Below are 14,223 nucleotides of genomic sequence, written 5' to 3'. Positions count from 1 at the left end.
GGTTATTAAATCAATATTTGCGAGAAATGGCGGTGGAAACGCCTTTATGCGCAAATATGTATTTAAAAACATTGTATCGAAGTTAACTAAAAGGTCCCACCTGCCGAACAAACTAATTATCTGTCTGCATTTACATTATTGCACCGACACTTCCTGTTTCCATCATAGCTGTCGTGTGTTTTTTTTATATATATATATACTGTATGACTCTACTAATATAAAAACTGTTGATGTGAACGTAGTTAAGAGTCTGTCTGTAGAGAGTTTATTGACGACAAATTTGGAGCCCAGCCTCCAAGCGTTGTCAACCAATACTAAGAGCAGAGCAGACGAGCCTTCATAAACCAACTGCCAACCCCTTATTTTATTTATAAGCTACACAGCACCAATCATGTAACGGTGTACTACTACCACAGTAGATCGTAGCTCCAGCTCTACGGCTCGGCATTGCGATGAGAGGCTCCTCTCAAGGGGTTATCCACAACCCTATTGACTATTGACGTCATCTCGCCACCGGAGAAGTGATCTCTTACTAAGACTTGGTGAAAGGACAACATTTCTCTCGATACATAAAGGTAAGTGTATAATCGATGCCGTAAATAGTGTTTAACATGGGAAGTGATGGTAGAAAACGCACTAGTGCGTGAGTCTTCCGGTGCGCTCGCTCGGCCATCGCTGCACTGGACATTACAACATGTTTACGTCGAGAGGACGCATGGTGCTCCATGCTTTCTGCCTATGGGGCGCACACAGTAGGGGAAAACTGCTACGTCGAATGAACAGGCTTATGTTGAGTATGTGGACATAAGGTGCACTGTATAGTGTACGGACATATTTTTCACCGTAGGTATGCGCATCAAAATGGCACTACTTTGGATAGGCTATATTTTAGATGCATAGGTTATTGAATTCAACTAGAAAAATGTTTCTCACAGAAAGGGAATGAGGGAGACTGTCACATGGTATCAATGTAGTTAGGCCTACAATGTACATCTCTTTAACATTGCCTACACCATAGTTGTCTAGTTGTTACCATTTTATCTGCTACGTATTTTTAAATAATATTTTGGTTTATTCAAATAGGCTACTAGTATGACAGAAGTGAATTGCACCCAGCCCGATCCATTCAAAGTATTGGTTGTAGCCAAGTCAACGCTGTCAACGCTTTTATGATGTGCAGGTTATTATCGGTCAAATCACTGAAGGCTCTAGGTCTACGGAAGGGGGCGCTCAACTAGTTTCAAGCACCCACATTTAGTACAGTGTAATACAGTTAAGTTTTAATAATGATTAAAGCCAATGGCAGATAATCATTGCCAACAAAATCTCTTCGATTTTACAGACAAGTTTTTCTTACGTTTGCCCAAGGAATATAAAATACCAAGCGGATATTACTTGGAAGACAAAATACACCAACATATAAAAATATTATTCAAATGAATAGTGGAAAAATAAGTTGCCCAATACTTGATGATAAAATGCACTGAAATGTGTGGTTAAGCAAGCCTATTATTTGAAGCTGACAAGTTAAGTTGACAGCAGCTGTTGCCTGCCCTGTAGTAACCTACGGGAATTAGACTAGGCCTACTATTACACTAGGCTAGTATTGCAATGTAACTGGTAACTGCCAAAAAATAATGGAAACACTTGAGTAAATGAGGGATACAAATTATATTGAAAGCAGGTGCTTCCACACAAGTGTGCTTCCTGACTTAATTATGCAATTAACATCCCATCATGCTTGGGTTCATCTATGAAAATGCTGGGAAGGCTATTATTTGGGCCGTTATTTTGGCTACCATGGCTATTCCCCTATCCACAGAGCACGAGTGGTCACTGAATGGTTTGTTGAGCATTGAAACTATGTAAACCATATGCCATGGCTGTCTCAGTCACAAGATCTCAACCCAATTAAACACTTATTGGAGATTCTGGAGCGGCACCAAGACAAGAGTTTTCCACCGCCGTGCCAAGGTGCATTGAAGCTGTTCTGGCTCATGGTGGCCCAATGCTAAGACACTTTATGTTGGTGTTTCCTTTATTTTGTCAGTTACCTGTATATCTAGAAGAAAAGCTTTGTCAATTGTTGTGGTCATCTTTTTTCGACCTTGGTTTTTACGACCACGTGAAAGTGAAGTGGAAACATACTCTTTAAATTGGAACGGCTATAAGGACACTCCTGACGTGCAAAACAACTCTCTTTTTTTTTTAAACTCAAAAAATCATCAACAACAACAAAAAGTTCAGTGGCATTGCTCCATGCCCAAGCTGAGGTTTCATAAGAACCCATTAACCCCCGGCAGGCCAGCTAATATTTACTGGCTAAACCAGTTGCTCACAGCTCCTCAAGTACTCCCAACACACATGCTTGTTTTAGCCCTGGACAAACTCACCAGATTCAGATCATTGAGGGCTTGATGATTAGCTGACAAGTTGAATCAGGTGTGCTTGTCTGGGGTTACAACAAAAATGTGTGCTGTTAGGGGTACTGGAGGACTGGAGTTGGGAAACGCTGTTCTAAACCCCCAGGCAGGCTCATGCTCTGGTGCAAGAGGGAGTGTTATAGAAGTGCTATATAACTATCCTTATGACTCTTGAGTTATTGTTGTTATAGCGGAGGATAAAATGATCTCTCTTTCTTGTCATTTTCTCCATTGCCATGCCATTTTTCACACATGATGGACATCTATTCCTCTTTTCTAGGGAGAAGAGGAGAAACTGAATAATACACTTATAACTAGTATAAACCAGAGGGGAGCTAGCAGAGCTGTGACTGGCACAGAACAGGAATGGTGGATCACTTGCCGATAGGCGAGGAGACCTTCATGTATTACGCCAACTCTCCGGCAGACCATCACGCATCGGACATGGTGACAGACACGGGTGTGTACCAGGCACTGTCCTCCCCGTTCTCAGAGGACGACCTGAGTGACTCGTCCAGCGCCCGCTCCTGCTCCAGCCCTGAGTCCCAGGTGCTGGGTTCCAGCTATGGCAGCGGCAGCAGCAGTGGAGAGAGCCAGGACGGTCTCCTGGACTTCCTGCTCTCCCAGGCCACACTGAGACGTGGAGTTACTCCCTCTCTATCCCCCTCAGTACCACCCATCCTCCCCATGGGTCTAGCATGGGAGTCAAAGAGGGACCGCCTGTCTCCGACAACCAAAGAGGAGTGCTTTGAGTTTCCTGAGTTCCCAGCGGACCTGGATGATCACATAGGGCTGCTGTTTCAGCCCACCCTGGAGGAGATAGAGGAGTTCCTGGAGGAGAATATGGAGGTGGTGGCGTTGAAGAATGAGGCTTGCGAGGGTGGGATGTTGGATGTTAGCAGTCAGGTGACAGGGTCAGTGCCTGGGCTAGCGCACTCAGACCAAGCAGTACCTGTTGCCGGTGCTACTGACCTCACCACAGAGACCAAACACACACCAACATCCCCGATAACAGACTCCAACGTTTGTAGTGGGATTAAACAGGAAGACAGTGCTGGGACACCAGCATCAGTAGAGGGGTCGCCTGTCATCCTGCAGATTCAACCAATCCAGATTAAGCAAGAGCCAATCCCAGGTGCGATACCAACACCAGTATCACAGCAGACCACCCAGCCCACCTCAGACATCAAAATTGCCCAGCTCCTGGTCAACATCCAGGGCCAGACTTTTGCCCTGGTGCCCCAGCTGATGTCCCCAGCTAATCTCAATGGCACATCTTCCAAATTTGTGCGCATCGCACCCGTACCCATAGCCGCCAAGCCCCTGGGTCCCGGGGAGGGTGGGTTTGCAGGTGGCCAGGCTGCAGGGATCCTGGTGGGAGGACAGAAGTCCCAGAAGAGCTCGGTAGCGGACCTTATAAAAATGCATAAGTGTACTTTCCCTGGATGTGCCAAGATGTACACTAAGAGCAGCCACCTGAAGGCCCACCTGAGGAGGCACACTGGGGAGAAGCCCTTTGCCTGCACCTGGCCTGGCTGTGGATGGAGGTGAGTGGGTTCAAGCACGTTATAGGTTGGGTTAGAGTCAGACTTCACAGGTGGAGCTCATAGGTATACTCAGTGTGGGGTTATTCATGTGACTATATGCACTGTGTGTTCAAAGTGAAGTCCAGGCGTGACAGGGTTGCTGTTCAGCTGTCAATGGGATGGTCCATCCAGGTATGACAGTTTAGGGACACCAGTCATTGTTTTAGTTGCAGAAGCAACAGAGTATGCAACCATCTCTGTTGACTGTGGTTGTATTATCTGAGATGAGTCAATTCTTCACAGAAGTTAACATGGTTATCAACTTCCTTTGCTGGCTGATTACCAGGGAGAGATATGATTCCATTCAAAGTCCATCCCTGCAGCTGTTTTGCAAAACGCAGAGCTGAATTTTCAGAGAAAATATCATTAAGATTTACGTAATTTTGATTGGATATGATGAAGAACTAAAATGATTAGTTTCCCTCAATTAAAATCCATATATAATTTGTTCTCTTCTCATGCTCTCTCGTTGTCTCCATATCGGTTTGTTTTCGTCTATATTGCAGAGTTTGAGATTAGATTAAGGCCTTTGAAGTGTGGGCAGACTTTGCTCCCTCTACAGTAGCTGTCTCTCTGTTTGCTCTCTATCTGTACTCTGTTGCACACTTGCAAAATCAAGATATAAAAGTTTTGGTACCAAGCCGCACTTTGACTGACTTTCTGGCGTACTAATTAGATTATAATCCATGACCAAATAATGGCCAAAGGAGTTTTAAACACGTTTCTTTGTTTCTACTCACTCAGCAAGCATAAAGCATGTATTTGTCCCATATTATTCGCAGTTTGGTGTTTTTCGTCATGAATCTTGTTCTGGAGGCAGCTCTGCAGAGTGGTCACTAGCTGGCATAGCCACAAAATTATCAAATCTGATTTTAAACCAAACCCTAACCATAACCACCCTGATAACCCTAATTGCCTAACCTTAAATTAAGACCAAAACACACATTTTTGTTTTCATGAATTTTTACAATACAGCCAATTTTGACTTTGCTGCTGGCCTATCTAAGAGGAAATCACTCAGGACCACCAGGACAAGACTCATGACAATAAACGTCAACCTGCATATCATTCATTCACCAGCCAGATATGTAATCCCACAAATAGGAAATCCAGTTAATTCTTCAACAACCAAAGTTCAACCTATTGTATGGACCATGAACTTGCTGCCCTTTGGTCTTCAATCCATCTCCCTAACCTCTTCACCCGACACAGTTGCACAACTAAATACTAAACACAGAATAGCTGGTTCTCCAGTCTGATAAGATTGGCAGTGCTCAGCAGTCTGCCCTGGGACAGGACTGCCCTGGGCCTGTTGTATCCACCCACCTCCCCCAGGGCACAGTGTGGCCTTCAGAGGCTGCTCTCTGTCTGAGGGAACCCTCCTCCTTACGTCGTCCTGGTCAGGAAATGGATGTGAGCTTGGGAAATTTGCACCTCCAGCCATCTGCAATTTGAGTGACTTGTGTTGTAATGAAAGAAAGTGTTTTTGACATTCCTCTGATTCTCTTCATGTCCATAAAACCAAATGACACATGTACTATAACGCTGTGGATCCTTTTGCGTTTTATCACACACACAATATATACGGTACATGCATGCAGGCAAGCATAGATAGGCACAAACACATTTAAACTGTTGTACTCACACTTTCACGTCAGTACAGAGTTGCAGGGGAACATTGGTATGGGATTACTAGTGGACAGTATGTTTGAACCCAAACTGTTTATTGTGAAAACACCATGGTGCTCTGAAAAAAGGGTTTGTCTTGTTTTTGTATCCGATTCAACTTACAGTAAAAAGTTTTTTAAAAATAAGATATGATTATATTGTTCCTTAGTGTCCATTCTTCAAATTTCGAACTAAAGTGCTTTGGGGTTGCTGTGTGCGGGATTCTGTAATTGTAGCTTAATGAAGGTCCCAAGAGCTGGATAGTTGTGTGCAATTGGAACTTCTTATGTAGTTGGCTGAAGTTGTTATCTTTTAGCAAAATTGAGGAGCCTTCATACTCATGCACTGAGTTACAGTAACCCTGTCCCTCCCTGTGGACTTACATGAGTTACAGTAACACTGCCCCTCCCTGTGGACTTACATGAGTTACAGTAACCCTGTCCCTCCCTGTGGACTTACATGAGTTACAGTAACCCTGTCACTCCCTGTGGACTTACATGAGTTACAGTAACCCTGTCACTCCCTGTGGACTTACATGAGTTACAGTAACCCTGTCCCTCCCTGTGGACTTACATGAGTTACAGTAACACTGCCCCTCCCTGTGGACTTACATGAGTTACAGTAACCCTGTCACTCCCTGTGGACTTACATGAGTTACAGTAACCCTGTCCTTCCCTGTGGACTTACATGAGTTACAGTAACCCTGTCACTCCCTGTGGACTTACATGAGTTACAGTAACCCTGTCCCTCCCTGTGGACTTACATGAGTTACAGTAACCCTGTCCCTCCCTGTGGACTTACATGAGTTACAGTAACACTGCCCCTCCCTGTGGACTTACATGAGTTACAGTAACCCTGTCACTCCCTGTGGACTTACATGAGTTACAGTAACCCTGTCCCTCCCTGTGGACTTACATGAGTTACAGTAACCCTGTCACTCCCTGTGGACTTACATGAGTTACAGTAACCCTGTCCCTCCCTGTGGACTTACATGAGTTACAGTAACCCTGTCACTCCCTGTGGACTTACATGAGTTACAGTAACACTGTCCCTCCCTGTGGACTTACATGAGTTACAGTAACACTGTCCCGCCCTGTGGACTTACATGAGTTACAGTAACCCTGTCCCTCCCTGTGGACTTACATGAGTTACAGTAACACTGTCCCTCCCTGTGGACTTACATGAGTTACAGTAACACTGTCCCTCCCTGTGGACTTACATGAGTTACAGTAGCCCTGTCCCTCCCTGTGGACTTACATGAGTTACAGTAACCCTCAATGCAAATAGTCTGGGTAGCCATTTGATTAGCTGTTCAGGAGTCTTATGGCTTGGGGGTAGAAGTTATTTAGGAGCCTCTTTGAGCTAGAGGTCCATTATCGCTTGCCATCCGTGCAGTAGCAGAGAGAACAGCCACAAGGGTGGCTAGAGTAACACTGTCCCTCACTGTGGACTGGAATCTGTGTTCATTCATGAGTGTGTTTGTACATTATGTTTACAGGAAAACAGTTTAGGAGACATTTACTGGTAGTTATTGTATTTCACCACAGTAAGACTGCTCCTTTTGGCCTTTGCCAGCTCTTTATCAGTAATTACTGTATGCTACAGGGCTGAGATCAGGGACAAGCTCGAACAGAGCCAGAGTGTAGCCTAACTGAGCTGTGGAGGTGATGGGAATCATGGCTCCCCTCCCCATGCCTGGGTGTTCCACCCTGCCTCACAGGAGCTCCACAAGCAGCCTTACTGTCATAAGCCCAACCTCCATCACCTCCAAACCACTGCTTATATAACATAGTTTCATATAGCAGTTACAGGACCAGTCAACAGTTTGGACACACCTACTCATTCCAGGGTTTTTCTTTATTTTTACAATTTTCTACATTGTAGAATAATAGTGAAGACGTCAAAACTAGGAAATAACACATATGGAATCATATAGTAACCAAAAAAGTGTTAAACAAATGGAAATATATTTTATATTGGAGATTCTTCAAAGTAGCCACCCTTTGCCTTGATGACAGCTTTGCACACTCTTAGCGTACTCTTAAACAGCGTCATGAGGTCACCTGGAATGCATTTCAATTAACAGGTGTGCCTTATTAAAAGTTTGTGGAATTTCTTTCCTTCTTATGCATTTGAGCCAATCAGTTGTAATTTGACAAGGTAGGGTTGGTGTACAAAAGAAAGCCCTATTTGGTAAAAGACCAAGTCCATATTATGTCAAGAACAGCTCAAATAAGCAAAGAGAAACGACAGTCCATCATTACTTTAAGACATGACGGTCAGTCAATCCAGAACTTTGAAAGTTTCTTCAAGTGCTGTCACAAAAACCATCAAGCGCAATGATGAACCTGGCTCTCATGAGGACCACCACAGGAAAGGAAGACCCAGAGTTACCTCTGCTGCAGAGGAAAAGTTCATTTCTGAGTTACCAGCCTCAGAAATTGCAGCCCAAATAAATACTTCACAGAGTTCACGTAACAGACACATCTCAACATCAACTATTCAGAGGAGACTGGGTGAATCAGGCCTTCGTAGTCGAATTGCTGCAAATAAACCACTACTAAAGGACACCAATAAGAAGAAAATACTTGCTTGGGCCTAGAAAGATGAGCAATTGACATTAAACCGGTGGAAATCTGTCCTTTGGTCTGATGAGTCCAAATTTGAGATTTTTGGTTCCAACCGCCGTGTCTTTGTGAGACGCAGAGTAGGTGAACAGATGATCTCCACATGTGGTTTTCCCACCATGAAGCATGGAGGAGGAGGAGTGATGGTGTGGGGGTGCTTTGCTGGTGACACTGTCAGTGATGTATTTAAAATTCAAGGCACACTTAACCAGCATGGCTACCACAGCATTCTGCAGCGACCCATCCCATCTGGTTTATGCTTAGTAGGACTATTTTTGGTTTTCAACAGGACAATGACCCAACACACCTCCAGGCTGTGTAAGGGCTATTTGACCAAGAAGGAGAGTGATGGAGTGCTGCATCAGATGGGCTGGCCTCCACAATCACTTGACCTCAACCCAATTGAAATGGTTTGAGATGAGTTGGACCGCAAAGTGAAGGAGAAGCAGCCAACAAGTGCTCAGCACATGTGGGAACTCCTTCAAAACAGTATTCCAGGTGAAGCTGGTTGAGAGAATGCCAAGAGTGTGCAAAGCTGTCATTGAGGCAAAGGATGGCTACTTTGAAGAATATAAAATCACAAAAATATTTTGATTTGTTTGACACTTTTCTGGTTACTACATGATTCACTATTATTGTACAATGTAGAAAATAGTAAAAAATAAAGAAAACCCTGGAATGAGTCAGTGTGTTCAAACAATTGACTTGTACTGTATATAAAATAGCCTTAGAGTTTCCTACAGGGAAATACTTCATATCAAAATACAGGAAGAGATAATAGTTTGTTGGGTCCCTTTGTGGCCCCTTCAGTTACAGTTCTAAAGGTAAGGCTTATTAGCTTAGAGGACAAGGTGAAGCTGAGTTTCGGTCAGAGACAACTGAATGAACTGTCTCAAACATGTCTCAACATGAAGGAGTTATAGAACAATATCAGCTTTGGGGTATAGAGGGTACTGACGCATAACGTAGAGTACATAAGTAATATAATAGTATTACAATGAGGTTTCCTAACATGGGATGTTGGCTATCAACAACAAGGCAACTCCTATGACTAATTGGGAATGGGACCCAAGCGTAGGATTCATCACCCTGTCGCTGGCCGCCTTTGGGGAGGGTGTATAGTGTGAAAGGCCGAAACACCCATGGAACCAAAGGTACACTACTGACGATGCGCTCCCCAAATTTCACCACGCTCACTGTTCATTAACTCTTGGAAGTGCTTGCACAAAGGATAGTAACATCTCATCCTGTGTTCTTGGAATCTGCCCATACAGGCCCATACAGGCGATCCTCTGTTGCTAATGTAGCCTAGTCATTGTAACCATTTTACTACTGTGTTATATACAGTATATGTAGCACCTACTATTCCATGTGTGTATGTAGCCATATTACCACGTATCTTGCAGGGATCCTTTTATTTAATCTCAATAGCACAGTTGCAACATGGTTCATGGTCAATGTCAATGGAATGAATGTCTAGGAATTACTTAAAATCTCTTTAATCAGTATGTTACCATTGGGAATTAACACCTTCCTGGGAAAAGGGCATGCTTGCGATGTGTTAGGAAATCAATCCCCTCTTCCAGATTAAATAGCCTCAATGCGCACACACACACACACACACACACACACACAGAGTCTGTTGTGAGTAATGAGTTAACCCTTTACCCAGGGATTAGAGTGAAGACCAAAAACAGATCTGTTTGACTTTTCTGTGAAGATGTGTTAAACCCAAATATGGGTAGAGCTATAATATGGGTAGAACTCTTTTTTTGAAGAGTGTTGGAAAGATCCTTTATCCTGTGTTGTGTAGTCAGACAGAGAAAGGTTGTTGTTTTTTTATCTCAGAGTGGCAAACAGTTAGACTAATATGGCAAACAGTTAGACTGATATAGGACTCATGTCTTTTGTGCTCTTGGTCTGTCTGTCTCTCAGGTTCTCAAGGTCAGACGAACTCTCCAGACACCGGCGCTCCCATTCTGGAGTGAAGCCTTACCAGTGTCCTGTCTGCGAGAAGAAGTTTGCCCGCAGCGATCACCTGTCCAAACACATCAAAGTCCACCGCTTTCCACGAAGCAACAGGACTGTGCACTCTGCAAACTGACCCTGTTGACCCCCCCCCCCCCCCTCCCCCCATCCTGCTAGACTGAGGCCTCGCCAGGGGACACACAGAGAGACAAGGATAGGATATTTGTGTGTGGGAGAGAGAGAGAGAGAGTTGGAGGAATGAATGTGGGAGAGGGCATGTAGCAGAGGGGACAGTGGGACTGAACGTTCAAACAACGGTTAAGAGAGAGAGTGTTTGAATGTTTTGTTTGTGAATGTGTGTGTTTGTGCAAGATTGTGTGACGCACGTTGGTGGTCCTGTGATAATTTATTGGGTGATACAAAACAAAAACTCTTACTTGACATGACATCTTCACAGGTGTATTACGTCTTGTAAAAAGATTTTCTTTCATTTTGGGGGGTTTTTGTCGTCATTCAAATTTTAAAGATAAGATTTGAGAATCGAACAAAAGTTTTGTTATGCAATGTATTTTTACACTGAGGTTTGAATGAATTGTTGTTGATGTACCTGCCTATAATTAATGCATCAACATTCCTTCTTCTCATCGCCTACGGGGGTTTTCAACTTTTACTACGTAGTTCTTTAAACCAAAACATTTATATTAATACTCAAACGTTCATGTTGAACTACTGATCATTATCAGGATCATGCCATTATAAGCTACTGGCAAAATGTGGAGGCTGTCTCCTATTTTCATTACAGGAGCACTATGATGACCCATGCCAGGTAAAAGGCATGTGGATCAGTTAACAGCTAACAGTGAACAGCCAACTGCCGTACAACGAGGTGCAACAAAAAGGAAATGCGCACATTGTTTTATGGCGCGTTGTTTATATGTGAACCGACTGGCCTTTAGATCAGTACTGAATAATTGTATGTTTTCTTTTTGTATATTTGTATACGTCAGCTGGAGGAGGTGTTATTTTTTATTTAGTTGAATGTGTGCTATGTCCGTGACTCTTGAAGCTCATGCTATTTGAATATCATAATGTCATCCACGTGTCTGGCCTTGTAACTATGCAGTGCTTTCGGAAAGTATTCAGACCCCCTGATCTTTTTCCACATTTTGTTACATTACAGCTTTATTCTAAAATTGATTAAATAAAAAGAAATCCTCAGAAATCTACACACAATACCCCATAATGGCGAAGCGAAAACAGGTTTTTAGACATTTTTGCAAATGTAGAAATACAGAAATACCTTATTTACTTAAGTATTCTGACCCTTTGCTATGAGATTCACAATTGAGCTCAGGTGCATCCTGTTTCCATTGATCATCCTTGAAATTATTCTACAACTTGATTAGTGTCCACCTGTGGTAAATTCAATTGATTGGACATGATTTGGAAAGGCACACACTTGTCTATATAAGGTCCACAGTTGACGGTGAACGTCACAGCAAAAACCAAACCACGAGGTCGAAGGAATTGTCCGTAGAGCTCCAAGACAGGATTGTGTCAAGGCACAGATCTGGGGAAGGATACCCCAACATTTCTGCAGCATTGAAGGTCCCCAAGAACAAAGTGGCCTCCATCATTCTTAAATGGAAGAAGTTTGGAACCACCAAGACTCTTTCTAGAGCTGGCCACCTGGCCAAACTGAGCAATCAGGGGAGAAGGGCCTTGGTCAGGGAGGTGACCAAGAACCTGATATTCACTCTGATAAGGCTCTAGAGTTCCTCTTTGGGGATGGGAGAACCTTCCAGAAGGACAACCATCTCTGCAGCATTCCACCAATCAGGCCTTTATGAGAGCCCAGATGGAAGCCACTCCTCAGTAAAAGGCACATGACAGCCCACTAGGAGTTTGCCAAAAGGCACCTAAAGACTCTCAGACCATGAGAAACCAGGTTCTCTGGTCTGATGAAACCAAGATTGAACTCTTTGGCATGAAAGCCAAGCGTCACGTCTGGAGGAAACCTGGCACCATCACTACGGTGAAGCATGGTGGTGGCAGAATCATGCTGTGGGGATGTTTTTCAGTGGCAGGTACTGGGAGACTAGTCAAGATCGAGGAACGGCGCAAAGTACAGAGATCCTTGGTGAAAAACTGCTCCAGAACGCTCAGGACTTCAGACTGGGGGCTAAGGTTTACTTTCCAACAGGACAACGACCCTAAGCACACAGCCAAAACAACACAGGAGTGGCTTTGGGTCAAGTCTCTGAATGTCCTTGAGTGGCCCAGCCAGAGCCCAGACTTGAAACTGATTGAACATATGCCATTCTTGTAGCGTCATACCCAAGAACACTCAAGGCTGTAATCGCTGCTAAAGGTGCCTTAGCAAAGTACTGAGTAAAGGGTCTGAATACTTATGTAAATGTAATACTTCTGTTTAAAAAAAAATATTAACATGATTTTGCTTTGTCATTATGGAGTATTGTGTGTAGATTGAGGGAATTTTATTTTTAAAACATTTTTCGAATAACGTAACAAAATGTGGAGAAAGGTCTGAATACTTTCCGAAGGCACCATATGTCCTTTGGGGCCAATATCTCAACTGAGTACTGAGGATCTATTTGAACATAATTATAGCACTTAGTTGGTGGCTGTATAAAATCTCTACAGGACATGAGCATTGAATGTCTACCCTGCCAATATGAGCATGTCAATCAGAACATGTGTGTATGTCAGTGACAGTCGATCAATGTACAGTTCCATTCAATGCTGGTGTAGGAGCAATGAAGGACCCAATCCATGAAATCAATTTCAGTGTAATCATTGTTTTCAGTAAAACAGTTGAACTATGTTTTTTTTAGGGATTCTAGCTTCACTAGCCTGAGTTCACTGTCTCCTCAATATCAACACAATGGTCTGCCTCGTGTCATCAACACATGGTACTGAAAAAAACCTATAGCCTTCCAACAGTGACTTCTACTTCAAATTGATAGCAGTGCTAAGTAAGCCAAGGCTCCTGAGGGATTGAATTTGGTGGATAAGAACTGGAATACCATGGTGCTATTTATTAGTTACTCTACTCTTGAACACGTGAAAGTAAATGGTCATAGAAATCTCTCCAATGCACGTGGCCGTAGTTACCCTCCTTACCTACAGCTGACACATGATTGGCTTAGGTAGGGGGAAAAACGAAAACCATTATAAACACAGTATTTGTGTATTTGTATTGTGTTTGAGTATTTTCCCTCTGCAAAAACTGCACTGTCTTTGATGGCATGTCCTTTATGTATTATCAATATCTGAACCTAAGAGGTATAGGGAGAATAGTATGCTTATAAGAATGCATTCCTTTCATTCAATTTGAAAGGCTTTTTTTGTTTTTAAACGGTGTTATTTTAACCCATGAATGTATGTATATACTGTCGCTAGATGCATCTAAAAGACACAGAAATATTATTCTTATCATTTCTGGGATTGTGTAAATTTCTAGTGCAAAAATGTAAAGAAGTGTACATAATGACAATGAATGATATATTATATAGATATGATATATTTTTCTTTGTTAAGAGGGGTCTGAATACTTAAGATGCATTTACAAATAAACCAAACCCAAAACATAAAGTAGTTATGCTTGGTGTTCCTTTTTTCCATATTTGGTCTAGTTAGAGCTTTGTTGTCCAAAAATAATCTGTGGTCATTGATGCAAGGTATGTTGTTGTCATTCCATTTTTGCGTGACTCCCTGCTTTCTATCACTGTAATGCCTACTCTTTATCTTTAGCATTCATCATAATCTGCTATTACACTACCAACAGGGGGAAAACAGTCAAACAACACAAGGGTACAGTGATATGCTCTTATTACCCTTTATGGCCATGGGTCTCTCCAGTGGACCGTTTGGTTTCTCAAATAAGCTTTTGTTTTCAGGCTTGTTTGATATCCTTGCTTCCGAGTGAGT

At 43.0% G+C, this 14,223-nt stretch overlaps 1 protein-coding gene across 1 annotated transcript; it reads left to right on the top strand.

The window, feature by feature from the left end:
- The first annotated feature begins 362 nt into the window (after positions 1-362).
- LOC115102644 (Krueppel-like factor 15) lies at positions 363-13,887 on the top strand. Its single transcript, XM_029622794.2, has 3 exons — positions 363-575; positions 2,704-3,970; positions 10,240-13,887. Exons 2-3 carry the CDS (start codon positions 2,790-2,792, stop codon positions 10,406-10,408), a joined length of 1,350 nt encoding a protein of 449 aa, XP_029478654.1. The 5' UTR covers positions 363-575; positions 2,704-2,789; the 3' UTR covers positions 10,409-13,887.
- The last annotated feature ends 336 nt before the right edge of the window (positions 13,888-14,223 follow it).

Source organism: Oncorhynchus nerka, linkage group LG20, assembly GCF_034236695.1.
Source record: "Oncorhynchus nerka isolate Pitt River linkage group LG20, Oner_Uvic_2.0, whole genome shotgun sequence".
NCBI lineage: Eukaryota > Metazoa > Chordata > Actinopteri > Salmoniformes > Salmonidae > Oncorhynchus > Oncorhynchus nerka.
Note: the sequence above shows the minus strand (reverse complement) of the source record. Positions and strands in the feature narration are given on the sequence as shown.